The sequence below is a fragment of the Gopherus evgoodei genome, chromosome 18 (assembly GCF_007399415.2).
Source record: "Gopherus evgoodei ecotype Sinaloan lineage chromosome 18, rGopEvg1_v1.p, whole genome shotgun sequence".
Taxonomy (NCBI): domain Eukaryota; kingdom Metazoa; phylum Chordata; order Testudines; family Testudinidae; genus Gopherus; species Gopherus evgoodei.
The window spans coordinates 14,484,798-14,510,099 of NC_044339.1; the positions used below are offsets into that span (position 1 = coordinate 14,484,798).

The 25,302-nt window shown below is 40.1% G+C and overlaps 1 protein-coding gene across 4 annotated transcripts; it reads right to left on the reverse strand.

Annotated features, from left to right (window-relative positions):
* Positions 1-2,646: 2,646 nt before the first annotated feature.
* Positions 2,647-25,191, reverse strand: C18H1orf159 (chromosome 18 C1orf159 homolog). Of its 4 annotated transcripts, XM_030537621.1 has the most exons (11): positions 24,930-25,088; positions 22,910-23,033; positions 18,083-18,172; positions 17,837-17,927; positions 15,384-15,459; positions 12,866-12,970; positions 11,792-11,857; positions 9,814-9,948; positions 7,807-7,832; positions 7,274-7,304; positions 2,647-5,085 (listed from the first exon to the last, which is right to left on the reverse strand). In XM_030537621.1, the coding sequence occupies exons 4-11, from the start codon at positions 17,906-17,908 to the stop codon at positions 4,988-4,990; spliced, it is 609 nt and encodes a 202-aa protein (XP_030393481.1). In that variant the 5' UTR covers positions 17,909-17,927; positions 18,083-18,172; positions 22,910-23,033; positions 24,930-25,088; the 3' UTR covers positions 2,647-4,987. The 4 variants fall into 4 exon arrangements, with proteins under 4 accessions (XP_030393481.1, XP_030393479.1, XP_030393478.1 ...); XM_030537619.1 differs by lacking the exons at positions 18,083-18,172; positions 24,930-25,088 and adding an exon at positions 25,123-25,191; XM_030537618.1 differs by lacking the exon at positions 18,083-18,172 and having other exon boundaries at positions 24,930-25,086.
* Positions 25,192-25,302: the final 111 nt, after the last annotated feature.

A 25,302-nucleotide genomic window follows, 5' to 3' on the forward strand; every position in this document is an offset into this window, starting at 1 on the left:
GTTGCAACAAAGCCTATGATCTATTTATAAACATTGCTCATTATACAATGAAACTGACAGGTCTACAACCTAAACCCTCCTTCATTAGTTCTATCATCAAAAAATCAAGCCAGGGTGATGGTGAAATCCTAATCCTTTGTAGCAAATAACTTTGAGAATTGCATTATATCATATTGAAAATAATTGTTTAAAACAGTTTTCTCTACATGCTTTGGGTAAAGATACATAATTGCATTTCGATAATTCAGGCTTTTTCAGAGACTGGAATTTATCTGAATGCTGTTGCATCCAGTCAGTTACCAATAAAAAAATACAGCAAGTCACAGATTGTAAAATGATCAAGTTGACACCATGTCATTTCTTCTTTCCCAGGGAGCATTAAAAATAAATGACAAAGATGCAAAGTAGCTTTTATACATGCTAATAGACCTCACAGTGTCTTCTGGCAAGAGAAATGCAAGCAAAATTCAAACACAAAATTGAGCCTCTAGGCATGTTCCTTAAAACACACTTCTACCCATGGCAGTGCTAAGACAGGAGTAAATCATCCTCTGGTTTAAGCAGGTACGACCCCTACTGAAGCCAATCATTGCGGAGACTCTTTTGTTGCAGCACAAAAGGTGTGCATGTCTGGGGGTCTCACATGGCCACTCAGCTGGTTAAAACTCCCTGCACAGTCCTTACCTGGGGTTTAAATGGGATGGAGGGGTTTGGGCCATTCTGCATTGGCTTGATGTCTCCCCACCCAGTTCCTTGTAGCTGTGTAGAATGAATGGGCAAGTGATAAGCCTTAGCTAAGCCATTTGCCTGCAAAGAAACACTGATCTCCCTCCGCACACCCACACTACTTCTCTCACACTCTATTGATTTCTTTTTCGTGATGACTTCCTCCTGTCCCTGAGTTTATCATAAGGAAGTTGTAGAATTCCCTTAAGACTCTGTGTACATTTCCAAGAGATACTCCCTGGGGAAACTTTCCCTGGAAGGAATGAGTGCAAGAAAGGCTGAAGAGGCAATCTCAGGACAGTTAGTTTCCCAAAATCTAGGTCCAGCCTCACTTTGGGCTCCAAGTCATTTATGGCACGGGCAAGAAGGGGAGGAATCCTAACCACATAGCTGCCCAGACAAATTTACAGACACTAGCCATACAGTGAAGAATTGCTGCTGTACTTGTCTAGCTGAGGGCAATGTCATTTCTGCATCGGTTACTCAGTCTAAAGCAGCAGGATGCCAGCACCAGCATTTTAGAAAGAGTATATAACTGGGTATCAGATTTTAGTAAACCAGTGTTTTATATTTATTGTCCAAAAAGTGATGGTCCATCATTCTCTCACCAATACAGTGTGCATTCACCTTCAGCTTATGGCATGAATATCTTAGAAAAGAGACAGTCCCTCTCTGGTATGCGCTATATGCTGCCTGAAACTGTTTTCTGTTGTTGTACACGTACTTAGCTCCTACTCTCCTCAGTTCACTTCCTGTTCCATCTCTTGAATTCAATCAAGTGGCTAACAGATCGGGCACTGACCACTTCATCTTCAAGAAGGTGGTTCTGTTTTGGCCTGTGCTTTGGCTCAGAGTCCAGTTAACTGACAAAACATTTTTCAAGTTTCCTTTCCCAGGGGATCATTTGCAATGTATCTTTTCATACATTGCACTCTTCTCCTTGCTCTGACACTATTTTTGGATTTTACCAGTGCCCATATAGTAGGTACAAAAGCTTTTGGCTTGTCCTTGCTCCTACATATACTTTGCTGAAAATAGCATATTTCCCATGTATAGGATCACTGATCAACTCTTACTTTTGCTGGCTTTCTGGAAGAGCAAATACCTTTGTATTTATTTAACCATCTGTAGTTCAGCTGTCTGATTGTGCTCAGCTCTCACAATTACCCTGAATATTTTACAAAGTAAATTTGAAGAACACAAAACATAGCTTTCTGCTTACAGTAAAGAATATCCTATCTACTGCATCAAACTCCTTTCAGAAAGAAACGCTTTACTATGAAGGGATTAGAGATCTGTAAGAGTTTGATTATAGCTAAAGAGAACTTATTGTTCAGACTTACAAGTGTTACACTACACCACTTTCGTGTGTGGAAGGGTCTACTTTACCTGATAGCCTCATTGTGTTAGATTTATTCTCGCTACCCTCTTCTGTCTCTTTAGCACAAGATTCACACAACCTTATGTCAACTCAGTGATGTGAAATTTAAACAATCATTTACTTTAGACCAAACTCTCATCTACCATAACTATACTGACTTCAGTGGAGTTATTGCCAGTAGAAAATTTGGCTCATCACCTCTGAATTCAGGCATAAAGGGTGATATATTCCTTGCTTTAGATTCTTGTAAATGAGCATTTATAATGGTAAACAACTTAAAGAGGACACGTTTAAGCGCTTCCAGAGGCAAACAGATTCTCCGCAATCATCAAGGAATTCTGCTCCTCTCCCCTCTTATTACCCTATCATATTGCATAATTGGACAGGAGACTTGTGGACATTTTTACTTTCTCCTGAAACCTGAGCTCTGGAAGAGGCAACACGCCAAGTGAGATGGATCAGTGATTTGTTTCTTGTGCTAAGTTTGCCCCTTTCTTCCTGTGCTTAGAAAGGAAATATATCCATGTCCTCAACAATACTTAAAAAAAGCTGAAAGATGTTTATTTTGGCACAATTTAAAAATACCCCGGTACATTAAATATCAATCCTTTGTCCTTGAATTAATCATTTATAGCTCAAGACTCAGAAATCAAGTGTTCAATAAAGCCAGCTGTGTGGGAGAGAAAACAACAGTATGCATTTAATATGACAGTGCAAAAAAAACCCTAAGTAGGTTCTATCCAGGAATCTAGTTGGGTCAGACAGCATTAATGTGATCTGAGCAAACTACAAAGCCCATGGGAATAAAGTTTGCTGTGTTTGAAAAGTTTGACAGAAAATGACATTAGCACTGAGAAATCTGAACTCTGTCTTGGGGATGGGGGAAGAAGCACCCGATACTTGGCACTAAACTGTTATAGTGATGCACTTGAGGGTCAGACAGGGTTCATCAGACAGATACAGACATGTAGCAGTGACATGGGCCAGTGACAGTTCCCACACAGCAATGGAGAGAATGACCCATCAATTATTTATGTATGGAAAGAATTGATGAGCAACTATGCCTCGCATGGATGCAGTTTCAATGACAGATTCACAAACATTGTATCATTGCATAGTTACTTCTTTCTCCTATAAAGTTAAGTTGTTTCCGACACTTTGTCAGTTCATAGCCCCTATGTCTTCCAACCACCTCAAAATGTCATTTGTATCAGAGGCAAATCCTATTGATACATAGAGAACAGACATAGAAAGTAACTCTGGCAAAACTCCTACCTCCTGGTTTGGGAATAGACAAACGATACACATACAGTACTCAAGAATGGAAGCTTCCCCTCTCAAACGGCCTGACTTACTGTGGCTGTTAAGTTTTAGCAGACAGAAAAAAATAGCAATTAAAACTAGATTGGATTTAATTAAACAGGGGAGTCAAAGTTTTACATATAGTGATTCAATGTGTGTGGCTAGCAGACCCTGTTCCTTCATAGTTTCCTCTTTAGCCCCACTGTCTTTGACCTCACTGGAGGAAAGCTGCAAAATGAGAGGAAAGAAATGCAAACAGTTTACACTGCATTAAAATGTGCATAAAATAGATATCTAATAAAAAAAGACTAGTAGCTCTTCCTTGCCCCAAACCCAATCCTTACTCTATAGCTTTGAACAAGCCTCTGGCCGGAGGCAGGGAGGGTATCTGAAGCATGAAGTTTACACTCTCCACACTGGTGTCACATTGGCCAGAGACAGCTACTTTAGCATTTTTAAAGATAAGAATCAATTGTTGTGTTCTTGAAATCATGATGGCTACCACTGGTTGGTGACAAAAATCCACCACAAGTCATTTCCTTTAAAGAACACACTGTGCTAGTGAGGTTTAAACAAAGGCAGGTGGTGTGTGGGGGAACTCAAAGGCTAAGGTGCTGATCTGTAGGCCTTATGTGCATGGAGGATTAGATTGGGGAAACCCTTACTTGTGTTGGTGAGAATTACCAATACAACTCCAGTTGAAATCAATGTGTGTAAGTGCTCAGGGTGGCTCACCCTAGCTTAGAGAGCATGCCTTCCTTTAGACCACAACAGCCACCCTCATGAAATGCTGGAATGAGGGAAGGCTGGGTGTCTCAGTGGGGCAGAAATGGCAGCTTGTCAACTACAAAACCACAGCAAATGGATCCTCATGTAGGGCCTGATCTAAAAGTCCATGAAATTCACTAGAGAAACTTCCATCAACTCCATGGGCTTTGGATCAGACACATACTGACCACAGTCTTCAGCAGCCCTTAGGATGACAATATCTGGACACAGGTGGGTCTAAACCTACAGTTAAAAACCATGGTCCTCTGTGACTAAGAATTTGAAGAAGATGCTTCTGAAGGCATCAGTTTTTGCACTGAGATATTTCATGTAAAATACATTTGTATTTTCCTGCAGCATTAAAGCCATGGCACTTAAGAGTTAACATTTACAAACATGCCCATCTCGAAAAATTTGTTTCGGCCTGCTGCACTGAGGACTTCTGCTCTGCAGCCAGATAGCTGACCACAATGCAGGAAAATGATCTTGCCAAAGCTGAACGTGTTCCAAAAAAGGCAGATTTTTTACAGATTTGAACATAGCTTCTGTTAGGAGACAAATGAAACCACAGAGCTGGAAAAGTGCTTTTCAAGCCCATCAAAGCAGTTCACAGAACTGGATATATCCTATAATCATCATGTTTGCATTAGTTCAACTCCTCTGTCCACGTTTGGCACAAACCCATTTGACACAGTGGCTCAGCTTGTTTTTAGGTCAGCTGCTCCTGACATTTTCCTGGCATTCCAGTGGCTACAGAAAGTTTTGCCAACACTGTGCATATTTACTGAATCCTCAGGTAAGTTTTGAAGGCTAAACATTGCTGACCCTGGTTTCAGCAGAAGGGATCATAGCAGCGGATGCAGACATCACTAACGATCGCTCTCGTCTGACGTAGCGTGGCTTTCGAACTGAAAAAGTGGGCACAGACACACAGTTAGCAACTGCTATCTAGTCATGGCTTCATAATTAACTCATACTTAAACAAGTCAGCCAATGATCTGAAAGTGGCTACTGTTGTTCTAGAATACAGAGAAGAAAATTTGACTGATGACTAAATATTAAGAAAGGTCACTAATACACCTCTTCTGAAGGAAGTACTTTAGTTACTTATTGAATTGGGTGTTTATTGGATACTAGTGTTTCCATTATTATTTCCATTTTCAGCCTTATAGAGATAAGCCACATACTACCCATGTTTTACGGCTATAGAAACCAAGGCAGAGAGGCTAAGACACTTGCCCCCACTCAGGGTCTCAGGGTCAGAGCCAAGGTTAGAATTCAGGAGTTCCTGGCTCTGTCAGATTATATCTCCCGGAAGCCCAGAACAAATTCAGACAAGGGCTTTGTCTACACTGGCACTTCATTGGCAAAGCTTTTGTCATTCAGGGGTGTTAAAAAAAAAACTACACACACCCCCAAACGACAAAAGTTTTACCGACGAAAAGCGCTGATGTGAACAGCGCTCTCCTGCCAACAACGCCGCTGCCGCCTGTGGGGCGGAGGAAGTTTTTTTGTCAGGAGGAGAGCTCTAGAGAGTTTTTTTGTTGGCGGCAGCTACACTGCCTGGCTTTTAGGGCACGGTTGTAGCGGCACAGCCGTGTCATTGAAAGCCTCATAGTGTAGCCACAGCCTTAGAGTCAGCATGCTGCCTGCAGGAAGGCCTAAAATTAAGATCGTGGTAATAAAGATTTAAATCTTAATTCTTGCATCTCAGATTTAAAAATAATCCACGTACACTCCACAATGAAAGTAAACAGTTTGGCTTGTTTAACATCCTCCTCCCCCAAAAACATTTTATTCAGTTCCTGGAAGGCTTGATCAGTCTTCCTTGCATAGTAAAGTTTCAAAGCTGTATTAAGTCAATGTTCAGTTATAAACTTTGGAAAGAACAACCATAACATTTTGTTCTGAGTTACAAACAACTTCCATTCCTGAGATGTGCATAACTCTGAGGTTCTGCTGTAAAGCATAGACTAGTTTTCAGTAGTGTCCTGATTAAATAATTGGATATACCCTATTAGGCTGTACAAGTTTCTTTGACATCTACATGTGAAATAAGCAAATACAGTTTTGTAATATTTGCAATGTTAGGTATCGCTGAATTTGCTTTTAACTTTGCATTGTTTTCAGAAATACTTGAAACTTGAAAGAGTGCTTACTTTTTTATTTGACAAAGAGTGATTGATTTCACCTTCTCCTATGTTATAAATGGAGAAGTAGCCAATATGATTCTGTTTCATTAAGCTTTCTTGTTTGCACATCAGCATCACAGACAGCTACAACTTTGAGAATAATATTTGTTAGTGTACTGATGCCTTTTTTGGTGGCCTCTGTGTCTGCTTTTTTCCGAAATTCTCAGTAGAGGTTTGTTAAGAGTAAATAAAGGCATCCCTAGAATGGATTATTTAATCATACACTCAGCACCACTTGAAAGAACATGTGTTTAAAAAGAAAGAACGAAAAAGGATCGGTTAGATGAGCACCAATCCAGAGAATGGGTTACTGCCTGAACTTCTCATGCTTATTAAAACAACTTTGCCAACTTCTGCACAATTTTCATGTTTGTAAGTGTCATTTGTTTCAAGAGATGTGATGTTCATTCCAGTGAGCCTGAAAATGAGCCACCCAAGAATCCTCACGATGTTCCAGCCCTCAAAACATGTCCCACTCTGAATAATTCATTTTTTGAACACCTCTGAAAACCTGAACACTCATCCACCTATTTCTAAGCCATCTATCGCCTAGCTGCCAAAGACACCATTAAGGAAGCATCACTTCTACTAGATAATGTAGTTGTCCATGTTAATTACTGAAATTACACCAGATTAACAAATGCTAATATTACAGACATTGTCACACTTCTGTTCCCTGAACAGACTTGGTCGTTTGAATTTTGGAGTTTGTTTATATATTTATACTTACTGGGTATTCCTGGCACTCCCAAAATGAGATTCAGATTTTTGGGGATATTGGTAGGTAGTTTTGTATTTCTTAACTACAAGCTAACAAAAAAGCTACCAGAGCAAGTTGTTGGAGGTGAAAATATTCACTGAAAAGTTTAAAGATCCCTCAAACATGGAACAGATCATTACCTACCTGAAGAAGTAGGTGGAGGTATCATTGATGCCTGCAGAACAGAATAAGGATCAAGTCAAATATAAAAGATCTTTGCATTTTCTAATATTACAGAAATTAGAAGTAGACACCAAGGTTACAATTATTTTTAATAAGCAAAATGTCCTCACTTGTGCTAACAACTCCTTAAAAGAGTAACATCTAATATAAATTCTAAAAAATCTAGTTTTTAATTATTACTGTGTTTACTTTTGCATTTTTCTCAGGATGGACAACAAACTTTGTTTTAGTCAATTCTGCTTCCAATTTCTTGTATGCCAATACAATGCCGCAAAGTTTAGGCTATAAAAACTGCAGGTGAATATCTGTTTTAAATGGTTCAGACTTGAATTTTTAAAAGTAATTCAGGGACAGTTCTTTTTAGTTTAGGTTCTGTAACAGTTTCATTTCTACAAAATTCTAGATTTGGGCCAAAAATGTGACCTGACAGTACCCCTATAAACAACAGTATTTGAAAGATGTTTATGTTCCTTAGAAGGAATGATTTTACTTACTGTTTCACTGGGCTGCAGAACTGATGCTAAGGAGGAAAGAGACAGGCCGTTATTGTTCTAAAAGGTTGGAACTATTTGCTTCAATTGCTTATGTATTGCAGAAATTCTTCCCAATGAACAATCTGATAGGCCCAATATCCCAACCAACACTCGAGAGAATTCTCCCTCCATTGCTTTGGAGGAGACATCAGTACAAGAGTATTTGGAAATCAGAGCACGTTGCCCAGAAGATGCTTTTGTGCATTAAGGACAAAATGGCACAGGATTCTCAAGCTCTCCAGGAAAGAGTTATTTTTACAGGGTTAAATCAGTTCTTATTTTGCTCCCTTAGGAGGCCATCGCAGCATCACTTTGCTTTGAAGGAGCTGCCGTGGAAGGAAAGCAGTAGAAGCTAGCTGTCAGTGTGTGAAGGCAGCAAATGGTGTGGAGATAGAAGGGTATATCAGTCAGAAGCAGCAGAAGAAACTGGGAGATACCAACCTTTACAAACAACAAAGCAAATAGCCAGGCAAAATGAAATTCAGCCTCGCAGAAATCCTAAGAGATTCCCTCCTGTAGACTCTTAACTCTTCTCCCTCAGATAAACACCTTGGTTTCAACATTGTGATATGTTAGGACAAAAGGGAACTAGCAGTTACAAAAAGTGGAAATTCTAGTCTAAATGTTGTTAAACAGCACAAGTTTTGTGACCTGCCAGATTAGATGTCATAGCATGATAGCTCTTGACCCACTTATAAACACCCAAAGGGAGACCTGTGGTACCTAAACCTATTGAAAGAAACTTGTAAGAACATGTTTCAATGTGTCAGTTTTCATGATACTAACACTTTCTTTAGCACAAAATAGCTTAGCATCTAGGTGTCTATTATTGTACACTTTATATTAAGTGGCACCAAATTCACTGGAACTGTGCTATGCAATTAAGGTTACATGTCACTTTGATCTCACATTCCTCTTTGCTTGTGTATTGCTCTTATTTACTGATTTCTGTTGGGTTAGGTGGAGCCCACCCTTCCTGTATAGAGTCCCACTTTCCAAAAATTTTCCCCAGTTCCTAATAAATCATAACCCCTTCTCCCTACATGATCAACTCATCATGCAGTGAGACTCTTCAGTTCTGCCTCTCTAACTCGCTCTGTGCGTCGAACTTGAAGCATTTCAGAGAATGCTAACATAGAGGTCCTGGACTTCAATCTCTTACCTAGCAGGCTAAATTGGACCTCCAGGACCTCTCTCCTATACCTCCCTATGTCATTGGTACCTACATGTACCACGACCACCGGCTCCTACCCCACACTACACATAAGTCTATCTAGAACCCATACCCTTAATCATTTTTGTTGCCCTTCTCTGTACTTTTTCCATTTCTAATATATCTTTTTTGAGAAGGGTCAACCAGAACTGCATGCAGTCCTCAGTGCATGGGCATACCATGGATTTATAGAGTGATATGATATTTATGGTCTTATCTATCCCTTTCCTAACGGTTCCGATCATTGTTAGCTTTTTTGATGGCCACTGCACATTGAGCAGATGGTTTTCAGAGAACTATCCACAATGACTTTAAGATCTCTTTCTTGAGTGGTAATACTTAATTTAGATACCATTATTTTGTATGGATAGTTGAGATTATGTTTTCCAATGTGCATTACTTTGCATTTATCAACATGGCATTTCATTTGCCATTTTTATAGCCCAGTCACCCGGTTTTGTGAAATCCCTTTGTAACTGTTTGCAATCTGCTTTGGACTTAACTATCTTGAGTAATTTTGTATCATCTGCAAATGTTGCCACCTCACTGTTTACCTCTTTTTCCAGTTCATTTATGCATATGTAGGACTGCACTGGTCCCAGTACAGAAGTGCATAGAACAGATTACAATACGTACATTAAAAATAATGTAGAACATGGAACTCTAAAACATATGGAAAAGGTTTTGGCGTTCTCTCAAATTCCCAGCTAAACTGTAAATAAATGATGAAACAGAGAATGACTAAGAAACATTACCTTTATTTCTTCTGTAGAACATATTTGGAAGTTTATTGGCACGTTTGAGGTAGAAGAATGAAGCCACAGACAGTATCAGGAATAAACTGATGAAGAATGTCCCTAAAATGAGAGAAGCTGCCACTTCTGGGCCCCCTGTGAAATCAGAGGAAATAGTCTGTTATTTACTAGAAACCCCTATGATACAAGGGGCAAAGGGATTTATTTTCCCATCACTGCTATAGAAAATACAGAGTAAACTTCCTTACATTTAGATGACAACAGAACATTTCTTTTGTGCATCAAAATATCAAACAGAAAACCTCCCTCCAATACTAATTTTCCTGTGTTTTAGCCTCTGCCTACACTATTTTAATTCTGTTTTCCTGAAGATATCCACAGATTTTTGTCCCAAGTTGTTTCCTTCCTTATCCTTTTCAAACTCGCTGTTGTCAGGCATTGAACAAAAGTGTATTTGTAACCAAAATAATAAGAACACTTAAGGTAAATTTAAATGACCCAATACAGGATTGAGTCAGGCCATTAGTCATTAAATCCGGTATTCTGCCTTCAAAATGGCCAATTTGTAATGCCTCAAAGGGAAGTTAGACACTAGCAAAAAGATTTATCCAGAACATTTGCTCAATTTGCTTAACTTATTTTGTTTAAGATCATGATCACATGAGGTGGCAGAGATTTATTTTACGAAGCAGAGGAATGCTGAAATTCTTGTGCTCCAGACACAGGAACAGCAGATATACCACATCTCTGGTATTTACTGTAAATGGAATACAAAGACTTTACCGCAGTACAAATTCTGGCTTCATTCTGTTTTTAATTTGTTTCATTCAGGGTCAGGGACAAAAGATGTTTAATGAGATTTTAAACACTTGGCATAGTGAGATTTTTAGTATAACACTACACAGATTGTCTTAAGTTCCCAAAGCTATTCCCTAGATCTTGCAATTCCTTTTTTTAAAAAAAGCTATATATTAGTCCTCAGTTTCCCTGGGCAGGATAGCTCTTCTTCTTTACCATTTGGGTACAAGTTTCACAGGGCAGATGCAAAAGTGATTTACCTCTATTACATCACACACAGTATAAAAGGAAATAACCAGCACTTGTTTTATACTCATAATAAATTAGAACTTGATTGACAAACCAGGAATGAGGCTTACTCACATCCGAGCCCCTACTCCCCTTCTGTGCAGATCATAAGATAACACAATTGGGCATCTCTGTGGGCTCTGCCAGAGAAGTACAGGGATACAATAGCAAGAGGTGCTCCGGGTCAAGATTTATGTGCACTGGCAGAGCTGTCTGGAAGGAGCCTGTACAGCACCCAACTATATGTGAATCTTGTTAATTACTATACCATTTACGCTCTCACTTCATGAGCATTCACATTAAGTGGCTATTCTAGAGCAGAGCACTAAATCACCTTGTCTGGGATCCTACTTCCAGTAGTGGCCCATACTTCAGCAATCTAATTATTTTCAATTTATATCTGCTTGCAGTACAAGTGAAACAATACATGTACAGAGTCAAGTTAAAGAGACTAGTGTAGTTTACAACCAGCTCCAGAAACAAAAAGTTTCAGGCCCTAGAAGAGCCAGTCAAAGTCATTTGGCGTCAGATCTAGTTAGAATTGGCAACTGGCATACCAAAAAAAATCCCACAACACTTGCCGCAGCATCAGGTTTAAAAGTCACCTAGAAAGTAACTGGCATAACTGTTTCTCTCTGCGCACACTGCATCATGACAAAACACCATCCTGCAGAAGAAGCGCAGTTATGTCAAAATTTGGCTTTTAAAAAAAAAGTAATAAAAACTCTTACAGTCTGGAGTAATTAACTACTCTAAAATGGCTGCTACACTTAAAAATATGGGAGAAAACATCTCATAGTATCAAATGCTATGTTGTCAAGCGGGTGCAGATGACAACAGGAAAAGCTTTAGAGTGGCTATCCCCCAACACAAGACAATTCCATTTACTTACCTATATTTTGTAGAAAGGGGGTTACGGTACTTATATTCATTTGAAAATTCATTCCTCTGGTATCAGCTATATGGGGAAAAATGCATTTTTATGAAGCATTAAATTCAGTGCAGCTTTACAAAAGGTTTTGAGTGACATAAGCCATCATATCATATCTGATGCCTGGTTTCTCTCATGAGATAATAGCACCTCTACCACTTCCTGGGAGAAATAAAGAAGAGGCGCATGATCACCCTCTTCTGGCAAAAGTGTTCACTACTGCATTCCTTACAGGAAGCCTCTCAAGCTCTTCTGTTAGTTTTGCTAAACGATTTATTAATTAAATGGAATGGACTGCTCAGAGGTAGGGTGACCAGATGTCCCGATTTTTGGGTCTTTTTCTTATATAGGCTCCTATTTCCCCCCTCCCCCCACACTCCCGTCCTGATTTTTCACATTTGCTGTCTGGTCACCCTACTCAGAGGAGAACAAAAATAAGAAATGGGGCCTCTTACATATCGGATAGTGCAGTCCAGCTTCCTGAATAAAAGAGTTATTTGAGGTCAGAAGAAGTCCTTAGTATGTGCGCCTATGTAAATGCCTGTTTCTGAAAATAGTGATTAGATCATTCAAATAATGCAATGTTAATTATTTGTTTGTTCTCAAAAAACACCTGAACACATTTTGGTATTTGAGTTGTGCATGTTACAGATACTGAGAATTCTTAAAAGTCACAGAAAGATATGGGTTGGATATTGCATTTGATTGTAAAGATCAGATATTGTAATGTGTAAACAAAAGGTGTCTAAAGATTAGGAGACAAAAGATCATAGATTACAGGATGCTGTGCCTCACACTGCTCTACTGCAGCCTCTGCTGGTTGATTTCAGGAAAGTTCTGATGGGTTTTGAAGGATTTGTCACACGAAGGTACAGTAGGACCTCTGAGAATGATGGAAATTTCAGAGAAGAAAACTAGGAATGGAAATCCTCAGAATCTTTTACGGGACAGTCTTGGTTGAACTGAATGTGTATAAAGAGACCCCAGTGCAAAAATAAATAAATAAATTCAGGACTGGGATGGCAGATGACTTACTATTTCTACAATCGGTCAGATTGTAAGTTGACGCAACAGAAGCGGTTTCATTCTTGCATTTAATGCAACTGCTACTCCCATCCTCATTCCACTCTCTGTAACAACCTGCACAAGAACAAAATGTACACTGAGATGGAAATGGCATGAGAAATGTCAGGAACATCCTTCTAGTCTCCAGAATCAAGCATCTGAGAACACAGGCTTCCAGCATAGAATGTCTCTTACTTACTATCATACTACACACACATACACACGCTTTAATTTCTAATGTGCCTGCTGCAACAAGAAAACAAGGTGTTATACTACATATAAAGGACATTAAGGAGAAATCAGCTACAAGCAAGCACATGCTAGGACAGTGTTTCTCAAACTGGGGTTACCGCTTGTGTAGGGAAAGTCCCTGGTGGGCCGGGCTGATTTGTTCACCTGCCCCACCTGCAGGTCTGGCCGATTGCAGCTCCCACTGGCAGCAGTTTGCTGCTCCGGGCCAATGGGAGCTGCTGGAAGTGGCACGGGCCGAGGGACGTACAGGCCGCCACTTCCAGCGGCTCCCATTGGCCTGCAGCGGCAAAGCGCAGCCAGTGGGAGCCGCGATCGACCGGACCTGCGGACAGGGCAGGTAAACAAACCAGCCCAGACTGCCAGGGGCTTTCCCTACACAAGCAGTGACCCTAGTTTGAGAAACGCTGTGCTAGGAGGTTATTTTCATGTAGCTCCATTCATCATTTAGTTTTTTAAATTATGAAGAATAGGAAAATTTACCAATCCCTACATGCCAACCCTTAAAAACTTCCAGACAAGAAGAAACATCTCTGCTTATATTTTTCCTGCATTCTCTGGGTCCCCATCCTGCTAAAACAAGATTTAAGACCATGTCTGTGTATTGTATCATAAGCTAAGGTAGAGAGAGAGATAAGATGTTAAGAACCAGTAAAGGAGAGCCTGCATCAGGATATATTGGACTCAACCCTGTCAGTCACTCGAGGGCTAGTAACGAACAATATGAAGGTGGCCTATAATACAGTATTTTTCTATTGCCCGCACTTCTTTGGTAATGTTTAGTTTGCATCAGTTTACAAGGACTCAATCCTGTACAAACTATTCCATGACAGGTAAGCGGGGTCTCTTCTATCAGCCATCCTACCAAAGAGGGCTGAAAACTGATTAAATTTGTATCTTGAGTGATATCATCTGTCTCTCAATTTATGTTTAAAGGCACAAGTTTTTATCTTTGATAAGACAGGAAAAAACGTTAAGGCAAGTCTTCAGCATTAACTTTATTTAATAGAATAAAGCAGTAGTGGCTTCATTCTGTGTCTTATGAACCAGGAGCTGGATGATTAGAAGGATATTCCTGCTAGATCATGTTACAGTCTAGATTCTAACGCAAAAACTCACTATGTAGGCCAAAATCCAGTCCTCCACAGCCTTTAGCCAAACTGGAATCAATTATTCCATAAGGCACACTATTAGTAAAGCACTGATTGGAAAACAGCTCTGTTGGTAAGTTTTCCTCCGAGGGAAGCTGCACATTTGATGCCCTTAGTAATAAATTACACCTGACATTTAATCTAAACACAAACACATCCACTGTCAGGGCAAAGCCTTTCTATAGTAAATAAGAAGAAAGCAACAAAGTACTTTATCTGACACCAAAGACTTTAGTAGTTTAACATGTATAGCATGATGCAAAAAGATGTGAATCTATAAGACTTATGGACAACAGTTTGTGCCACATCTCAGATCATTTAAGCACAGGAATTAACGTAGTAATCATGTAATGTTTAAGTAACTGAACAGCAAAGCATTTAGCTTAGAAAAATAACACACCTTAAGATATCTTTTAATATTTAATGTGAGGAAAAGACAGAACTCATGGTTTTAGTCATAAGAAAGAAAAAACGTGATTTTCAATTCTTTAGTTCTGCTAAGAATCAGTAATATTGAAGCATCTATGTTCTCTTACCAATCTTGAGTCTAGAAGAGTTTGGTTATTTTTTAAAGCTTTCCACTTCACTTTAAAGAAGGGTGGATTCTTACAAACATTTGATCATCTTTTCTCCTGGCAATGTTGGAGAATGATAAAAGGAGGTGGGAAATCAAATAATATTGGCACAAAAGGGAACCCACATCACTTCCTGGTAATAAGAGATTTGCATCATATTAGCCAAGGCTTAAGTCTTTCTTCCCGCCCCCTTAGCTGTATATTACTGTATTTTTGCATCACATGTGCTTGTAAATATTAACTTATAGTACACCTTGCATCATACTAGTTTATGGTATGTGAAAACTGAAGAAAAAGTTCAGCAATGCCAGGCTACTATCGTCCCCATGTGAGCATACAGTTTCCATGAGAATTGATGAGAGTTGCATGTGTTCATACAGAGAACATTCCTCAAGATGCATGCGTACAGTAACTTTTCTTTCCTTCCTTCCCTAGTCTAATTAATTAGCTTCTGTGTTTTGTCACTGGCTATAGAAAAATACTCTGGGAATTTCTCTTGGACAAAGACACTACCTGGACTGCACTGGTTAGTGACTGGACAGGTGCTGTTAGCATCCAATACATCCATACAGCATTCTGGCTGTGAAACCTAAAAAGAAAACATTACAGCACATTTCCCACAGCTCTTGGCTTTATTAAAAACACAGCTCAATCTTATCCAGTACATACTAACAAAAAAGGAACAAATTACAGTGGCAGTTGAAACTGTATCAATGAACACTTCATTGTCAATTTTTAATAATCAGCAGTAGAGGATACAGAACAGGTTGGATTACATCAATGAGATCATTTTGACCAGTTAGCAACTGCCCAAATTAGGGCTTTGCGAACAAATGTAAAAGAAGGTACGTGTCAGTGTTGATTTTCGATGCGACCTCATAGAACCACTTTGTAAAAGCATTTGCCAACTTTTCTAGAACAGTGTACAGTTCATTTCTGTGGGCTGGATCACTCTCTCCTGAGGTAAAACCCTGGAGAAGGAGACCTCAGCACGGTTGCCATAACAGATTTTCCCTAATCATTTTCTTTGGCCCTTGCAGAACAGACCATAGGACCACTCCAAAAGTTGCAGATTCCAGGGAGGCAGGAGGCCAGGATCATCCATGAGGGTCTGTGCTTCACAGCAGCTCTAACTCCTGGTAGCCCCAGGAACTTCCCTGGGACACAGCTGCCCCAGAAACCCTCTGTGAATGAGAATCCCCACCAGAAAGAGGACTCCATAATAAATGTGCAGGATGATGCACCTGTCTCACTTAGTCTTCATTGCTTTCGCCTGCACAGATCTTAAACTAGCAGAGAGTGCTCTGTGGGCTCTAGGGGGACTGCTGCAGAGGCAGCTAAGCTAGGTCTCCTCTGTGCACAGATCTGAGGGTCTTCATTCCTCCCCCATATTCTAAAGTGAGGATAAAGCTGATTTTTTATTAAACTTCACATTTTCATTGGAGTTTCCTAATTTCACAGAGCACCTTTAGAAAAGGGAGATTTGCATTAATATTGTAGGTGAAAAACATAATGCGTGTCAGAATCATGGCAAAAACCAGTGTCTTGTGAAACAGCGCCCCGAATAAAACTGCTCTCTTTTTGACGTTCATATGCAGCAACAGTAGAACTCAGTTATAAAAACAAAAAAAAACCCTCTCTCACTGTTAGGATGTCAGTACTATAAAGTGATAGCACACATCAGAGCACTTCATATTCATGTAAACAAGCCAAACATGACAAATTTTAAAAATAAAAAGGTGTGGTTTTGCAAGACAGATACAACTATCATAACTCCTCCCTTACAGACAAGCCATTCTGTCTCTGGATATCCATGCTGCAATGCATGAGATTGTCATTTAAGCTACACAACCTCTTCCTCATGGGGCTAAGCAAAATGTTCTGAAACAATATGGGCTAGTGGAAATGAGCACAGAGCTGGGAGCCAGGAACTTTGCAGTTGTATTAAATCTGATTTTTTCCTCAAAAATACCAAGGTGTGCAAGTCTCAAAACTCACAGATTCACTGAGATTGGTGGAAAGTAACACAAGATCAGGCTAGAATCCAAGCATGTGGTTGAAGGGTCAAAGTCAGTCTGAACCAACCCAGCACAGTATTTGTTATTACATGCAGTCATCAATTAATCAAGCAAGTGATGAGGTTCAAGGATATCAGGAACAATGTATCATTCATCCCTGACCTGGTTGAGATAATCAAACTTGTAATGACTGTGGCAGACTTCACCCAGTTAGTGGAGTTTGGGAGGGGATGTCAGGGAACACTAAAGAATCAGAAAGACTCACAGTCAATGAGAAAATAGGCAGCTTGGTACACACAAAGGCTTGTAGGTCAAACTGTCCTGGAGACAGGTTATAAATTTCTGCCCATTCACTGTGCAATAGGCGGCAGCAGTTTCCTGTAACCTTGAGCAGCTTTTTAAAGCTATTTTAGGTTTCCATATTTTGGGCTACTTTTGTAGCTATTGTACTGCCAAGCAGCTAGAAAGATTAAAAGCTTTCAAAATCACGATTGTCTATGTTTTTCACAGTGTGATCAGCTGCATGTCTTCTAGCCAGTGGGTTTGTGTCAGGATGGGGGGGGGGAGTCAAAGATTTGACAGGCAGTCTTCAAAACAAGTTCACCTTCACAAGTTGCCAAATTGTCTAGACAGAGCATCCAATCAATACTGCAGTTTTGGGTTTAGATCTTCATTCCTGTTGGGCACGATTTGCTCCGTTGACCTACCTTATTGCTCATTGGCAGCAAACGCTGCTTGAAGGAAGGAAAAGCTGATATTAATGTTTACAGGCAAGTTCTGGGTGTGCTGCTTTTCCTGTGATCAGAAAATATTCTATAAACAGCATTTTAAGGGGGAAACCCCTCACTTCCTTCCTAAGATAATTTAGCATATAAACAGGCAATTTAAACTCCATTTCATTCATTGCAGAATAAAATTTCATGTAGAGCTATGACATATAATACATACCAAACTTTCAGTGGATTTGCTTATAACTTCAGCTATGAGTCTAGTTAGGAGAAGGACATATGACATTGCCATGCCCAGGAATGTGAAATGTCTAAACAAAAAGAGAGATAATGGAACACAATATTAAGGACAAAGAAGGTAGAATCTCTCTCTCTCTCTGCATCCAAAACAAACTTCTGATGAAATGTTAATTTTAACTGAACACAAATGCTTTTATATTCAGCGTCTCAGAGGAGAAAGACTTACCTTGTTTAAAAGGTACAAATCTGAGACACTCAGAATTTTCACTCCAGCTGCAGAGGGGCAGGTTTCTGGATGTGGCAGACTGTGTGGTTGCTAGGAAACAAGGAGCCTTATCAGTCTGCTCCAAATAGGGCTATGCAGAGACTATTCCACACCCATGATCTAAAAATCAATGGGATTGCAATACGAACAGTTAGTGCCTGGCACCATCACTGATAAACCTGCCCACAACAACCACTGACTCCTCTGGCTGCAGCACTGAACTGCAAAGGATTGGTATCAGGATACAGAGTAACAGCCTTTCAGAAAGGTAATGCCATAGTTATTCTCCCCAGCACAGAGACCAGAAGTCTTAATAAAGTTTACAAGTTAAGATGCAACATTATCAAATTCAAACAGAAGTTTAGCTAGTTAGGATTTCTGGCTGCAATAATTTAAATTAGATTATTTTGAAACTATCTCCATATAAAGCAGAATGTAGTTTTTCAAACTATTGTTACATACAGATGTCTCCTCTTCCCCACTTTTTCCAGCCAGGCCCAAAAATGACCCTAATGGAAGTCAATCCCCTTCTCCTAGTCCTAACAAAGTTTAGCTAGCCAAAAATGTATCCTCAACTCCTTGATCTGACTCTGCTGTTCAAACACTTTCTATGTTATCACCATGTTATCAAAACACTCTACAGGCAATACAATGTGTGGTAACCAGACCCATTTTCCTCTGAAATACTATGAAAAAAATAAACTTTCAAAGCAGTCTACCTGCAGGGAAAATATTTCAGAGGAAACATGAAAGACCTCCGAATTGAAGTTTAATAAGAAGAAAAAGTTAAAAATTGAAAGGATTGGAAAAGATTCAGATCTGGGGATCACAAAATTGGACATCTTTAGGGCAGGATGGAAATAAATTTGTAATTCACAAATAGGTCCCCAAACCACTGGTGAAAACAAGGTATATTATTCAATAGCATGTTTGAAACCTCAATCGCTAGTTTTAATCCAAACCTCAATCATCAACATTCTTCTGAGATTACTTAAGAAGACAGCTCGTCTAGAGATTAGAGTATAGAAACAGGTGTCAACAAATCCTAAATGATAATACTGCCTCTGCCACTTATTTCTTGTACAGCTTTGGGCAAGACACTCCATTTCCCCCTCCTCAATTTACACATTTGTAAATAGAGATCACAGTTACCTATCCTCATAAGGGTGTTCTGAATATAAATCTTTGTTTGGTATTATCAAAGTGTAAAATGGGTATATAAATGCTAAGAATAATTCTACTTTGAGCATGTAGATGCAGCTTTGTTTCAAGTATAAAACCTTTCAATAATAAGACTCCATAGGATTTAGTTTAATGTCCTCTTACTGTGACAAGAGTCTAGAAATTCAATCGTATAAGGGAAAATAAAATACCAGCACACTAATACTATAGATGAGTAATGGTCTCAAGTTGCAGTGGGGGAGGTTTAGGTTGGATATTAGGAAAAACTTTTTCACTCAGAGAGTGGTGAAGCACTGGAATGGGTTACCTAGGGAGGTGGTGGAATCTCCTTCCTTAGAGATTTTTAAGGTCAGGCTTGACAAAGCCCTGGCTGGGATGATTTAGTAGGGATTTGGTCCTGCTTTGAGCAGGGGGTTGGACTAGATGACCTCCTGAGGTCCCTTCCAGCCCAGATATTCTATGAGATACAGCCAGAGGCCAAGTCTGAGTGACAAAATTCCCTCTAGTAAGAAAATGGCATAATGGAGATTACATTGGTTTTAGTAAGAAAATGGAATAATAGAGATTACATTGGTTTTATCACAATGCAAGGGTAAACATTTCAAAATGACCTACCTTGTGGAAAAATATTCCAGTTTGAAATAGCCTATGTTTTCCATGTTTTATAGTAAACAAAAAGTTTTAAAGCCTTCGCTTGTAACTCACAGTGCAATTGACAAACAAGATCTAAAAATGTCCTAAGATTAAAAAAAAATAGTTTGGTCTATTGCCCAGACTGTTACCAAAACCAAATCCAGGTTCCCTAGCATATTCCCTAGAATTTTCAGATGGCAGAAGACCTGTCTCTCATTTTTAAACACTTGACTCAAAAATATATTCATCACATGGATTACTTGTAGAGGTACATAAAAAGGACATATGCACTTTAGGCTAGATTTTCAGCTGCTATAAACAGACACAGGAGAGACAACACTACTCTTGATACTTTTCGAGGCAGTTCAACACTGCAATCAATTCTATACCTTTAAAAAGCATGTTGACAGCGTGTATAGCTTTAATATTTTGAGTTTCATTAATAAATCCAACTCTCAGAGACAGAATTTGTCTTATCTTCTATACCTCATGCTCCTCAAAAAGGTAAATATTGCCTCTGATTATTTATGACTTCCACTGAGAAAATGTCCTCAGCTGTTATAGTCAGATGCTGATCAATTTTTCATCACTTTGGACTCTATACACAAATATCTGTCAATATTTGCTTCATTAGTATACTAAAGTTAAATACTGAGGAGAGTCAGAGGAGAAAACTATTTATTTAAATAAGTACTTTCCTGTCATCTAAATATATTTATCTTGCAGGAAAGAAAATTTTAATATCTTCTGCACAAGAAAACATCAGTAACTAGTTGCTTTCAGAATGACTGGTACTCATTCTTGTTGGACACAAGTTCATGGTATAGGCTCCACACACCTCTTGTATTTCCATCCCTGAAATATATTAGAATACTAATCAACAGTGAAACAATTACATTTATGGACAGCTACTTGTTCACAGCTGCTAATGATTGTAGTGAACTAGAACATCTCCCCTGCAGCTGTTCCAGCAGAAATAGGACATTGGATAAAAATGCCTTTGAATCTTTCCAGTGAATTGATCTTTTTCCCTCTCAAACTATAAAGGCATCTTTTATATTTTATTTGAACCAATATTTGCTCATAGAAATATCTATTAGCAAATATATGCAGAAGAGTGGAAACCTGTACATATATTAAGAATACTTGATCGGATTAGGCATAGGAGATTCAGTGAAGCGATGTTGGTGACATTATATATTTTGTTTAAATGAATAGTAATGTTCACGAAAGGAGTCAGAATTAGAAACTCAAATTTGTTATTAATAAAACAGGTAAAACATACGCAAAGTTTCTTAAATTTTGCTGCCAGTGTTTGGGTCCCTTGTGAAAGACAGCTTGTAGTAAGTAGTTCATTGTCCGTGCTAATCAAAGTGCAAAACAGTCAAATAGGGCACCAACTTTGATGGTAGTTTGTGCTGTGGACATCCATCCACTAGAATATAAATCAAGACCATGCATCTCATTTTACATGAGCCTTTAGCTATCAATACTAATAGGCTTATTACTAACACCATGGTCAGCACTTTAACTAGAGGGAAAAGACACTGCATCCCCTATGCAATCAGAAATGTAATACTGTTGACTTTAGAATGACATTATAACAGGAGGAGATAGCTTATTCAGAATATAATGCATAATGAAACAAATTACATGAAAATTAGAAAAACAGTTCTCTGCTGAGTACTACATTTGGCAGGACTTTCACTTTTGGTTTTTTAAAAAAAGACAGGCTAACTGGAGCTCGGACCCTAAGTGCCAACATCCTTTATTTTGAAAACACAGATATTACAATTAAACATTAGTAAGGGTAAGATTCTGTCACAGAATTTTTGGTAAAACTCAGGGACAGGTCGCAGACAATAAGCAAAAATTCATGAAGCCTGTGACCTGGTCCCTGACTTTTCCTAAAAACACCCAGGGAGGAGGGGGGAGAAAGAGGGGAGGCAAACAGAGTGCTGCCCGAGTTTGCAGCTGCTCCAGCGGCAGGGGCTGACCACTGCTGCTCCAGCCCCCAGGGGGCTGACCCAACCGCAGCTGCTGCTCTGGCAGGCCTGGGGCTGATCCCTGGTCAGTTGTGGCAGCCCCAGGACTGACTGCCGGTCAACTGTTGCAGGGGCTGGTCAGCTATTTCGGTGGCCCCGGGGTTGACCGGGCAGCCACTGCTCTGCCCAGCACAGACCACCGGCTAGCTGTTCCAGTGGCCGCTGCTCTGACTCTGTCCCAGAAGTAGCCTTGGAGGTCCTGGAAAGCCACGGAATCCGTGACCTCAATGACAGAATCATATCCTTAAACATTAGACACTTCCTATCATAAAATGCTAAAAATAAAAACTAAAACCTTCAGTTATTGTCAGTTCTGATCACATGTGCTCGAATAGGCATAAGTTACATGCTTTACATTTTTACTCAGCAGTATTTATTTGGCTCTTGTAGCCTGACAATCAGAAAATTATCCCTTTCCTGGATGCAGGGGTGCTTCTGTAACTCAAGGTTTATTAAAAATAACAAAATTTAAATTAAGGATAGTCATTAATTATACTAGCACAGGTGTATTTTTAGCATTGTGTCCAGTATTAGAATCATAGAATCACAGGACTGGAAGGGATCTCAAGAGGTCCTCTAATCCAGTTCCCTGCACTCACCGCAGGGCTAAGTATTATGAAAGAATTGTATCCACAAATTTGTTTGTTTTTTTTCCAGGTACAGGTCAAACAAAACAAAACAAAAAAACGAAAGAAAAAGGAAGGGAGTGGGTGGTAGAAATTTGGTGCATACCTTTCAGGTGGATTCAGTCTTTGGTTATCAGATAAGATTTTGAAATTTTATCGTCTCCATTCTGCTGCCAAATGTATTTTTAGTTCTAAAGTAACCTTTAGTTGCTCGTAACTGTTAGGATATCATACAGGCAAAATATATTAGATCCCAGTTTCATAAACCACATACTTGCAAAGGCCAAAAAACTCTCACTTACCAAATTTTTCAGAGGTTCATACTGAAGTACTGGATCTTCGATAAACGTTTTTTATTCAGGAAGGAATTTAACATGGTGTACTGCTAGGTTCTCATTCATACTGCAAATACATGTAGCAAGACACCTGCACAGTAGAAGGACAGGCAATTATTTGGGCTGTGCTTATCACAATCCATTACAAAGGAAAGATGTTTTGTTTTTTGTTTGTTTTTTTTAAAGACTTGTTTTTCCAGCTCCTTTAACCTGTTTTCCTTGCTCTTCTAACACATACCCATGATAAGGACAGTGCTAATTTAGTTGGGACCTACAGAGTTGACCTAAGCATATGTGAGGCCTCCTGCAAGCATTGAAACAGACCCTATAAGAGTGGAAAGTTACACTCACTTTAAGCCTTGTTTCTACTGAAAAGGAGATAGTTACATGGTTTGAATGCACCTAAAGCAGCCTCTGGGTGATCCAAAACTGCCATCATTGTTCAGTCAGCCTGAAGTTTGTAATAACTGCTTCTACAATGACAATTGTTACTGCTACCTTCAAAGTTTGATGAGACAAATTAATGTTGGCAGGCTTTTGTTGCCAAAGTATAGTTACATACTCCAGTTACAGGTGCTTTAGAAATGCCTTTAGATACTTACTAAGCCTGATCTTGTGCAATTAAAGAGATTAAACTGGTAAACACACTTTAAAAAGTAACTTCCTGAAAACAAAACCTAAAATCCAGGACTGCCAAACTATGATAATTTGAAAAAGTGTTTTTTTTCCCTTAAGAATACATTACAAAAATTCTTTAATTGGAGAGAGATTCTGTACCGTTAAATTATCCTAAAAATGTGGACATTCCCTTGTCTCAGCCTTGGTAGAGAACTGATTTTACATAATTTATTTGTAAGGATTGGGAAGAAAAGAGAGATTTCTAATTCCTTGGCTTCCCCTTACATACCAAAATGTTGCAACCGCTCCCCGAGTTAAAATGTACAGTAGCTTCTTTGCCAGGGAATGTATTCTCCACACCCCCTATTCTTCTGTGGTTCACATTGCTTGCTAAATATATTACAACAAGCTATTTTCTGTCTGCAGCTTTGAAACCTTTGTGCAACTTCCCCTTCCCATTCCAGGAATTTCACTAATGACTAGTGTTAAGACAGGCATTTGTTTTTATTAAGTTTTTTTTTCTAGAAGAATCCTAAGACGAATCATTTTGTGCCATGCCTGTTTTAATGCCAAATTTTAAGTCGCATTCAAGCTTAGTTTACTTTTTAAGCCTTCCTCATTCTGATTAAACTAGGTTGAGCAAAGCCCAGTAAAATGAATCCCAAAAATGTGAGCCCACCACTGCCAGAAAGGTAGGTGTAGTGGGTATTCACCCAGGAAAGCTCATGCTCCAAAATGTCTGTTAGTCTATAAGGTGCCACAGGATTCTTCGCTGCTCTTGTAGTGAGGGTGTTACTGGAAAAAGGCACAAGCGCCATTTGGATCCCAAATATCTGTCCCCCACTGTCCCCCTTAAAAAAGGTGAGTATATGGGGGGGGGGGTTACAGGAGGAGACACTCGGGCATTTCTCCTCCTCCTGCCTCATCCCACCAAAGGAAAAAAGGGACATTAGTCATTCCCCATATTCTTGTTGTCCACCCAAGTACAGAAGATGGGGGGCCTCTGGCCTTCACTCCGACTTGTCCCCCACAAAATATGTGGGCCTTGGTCTCCACCCCGTCTTCTTGAGTCCCCTCCCTCCCCACGCTGCAGAGGGAGGCAGAGCCTTTGGCCCCCAACCCCAGAGAACGCGGGGGGGCCCGAGCCGTCATCGCCCCCTCTTTCTACACCTCAGCATGCGGAGGAGCCCGCGCCCTCTCCTTCGCCCCCCCACGCTGGGGGAGCCGGCAGGCCTGAGCCCCCAGAGCGCGGGGGGAACAGCGGAGTACCGCCCGGCCATCGGGGTGACTCTGCACCCCCGGGGGGGTGGGGTTCAAACCCTGCAGGCCCAGAAAGGATTCAAGCCCCTCTCCACAGCCACCCCCTCACCTGGGTGAGGAACCTCCAGAGCCGCTACCAGCAGGTTCCCTTTTGTACCCCCCGCCCTCAGGCGGAGGCCAGCCCGCTGCCTCCTGCGCCTCCCTGGGACTTGTAGTCCTGCTCTGCCCTCCAGCCCATTGGCTCTGGAGTCTCTCTTCCGGTTCGGAACTACAATTCCCAGCGACATTAGCGCTTCTCCCACCTGTGTCCCCTCACTCCACAGGGAACCCGCCGCGGTGCCGCCTCGACGAGCTCCCTTCTCCGGAGCGCGAAGCCTACTGGGAAATATAGTCCTTCGCCTCGGTAAGGGCCGAGGCTCGGGGCTGCCAGGACTATAATTCCCAGAAATCGCCGCGCGGCCCAGCCATTTTGACCGTTGCTA

Coding starts and splice junctions, on each gene's coding strand:
- C18H1orf159 (XM_030537619.1), bottom strand. CDS start 17,908: ATGGCAATGTCATATGTCCTTCTCCTAACTAGACTCATAGCTGAAGTT. Junction 7,833..9,813: donor GTTCTACAGAAGAAATAAAG/GTAATGTTTCTT, acceptor TTTCCTCCTTAG/CATCAGTTCTGCAGCCCAGT. Junction 7,305..7,806: donor TTCTGCAGCCCAGTGAAACA/GTAAGTAAAATC, acceptor TCTGTTCTGCAG/GCATCAATGATACCTCCACC.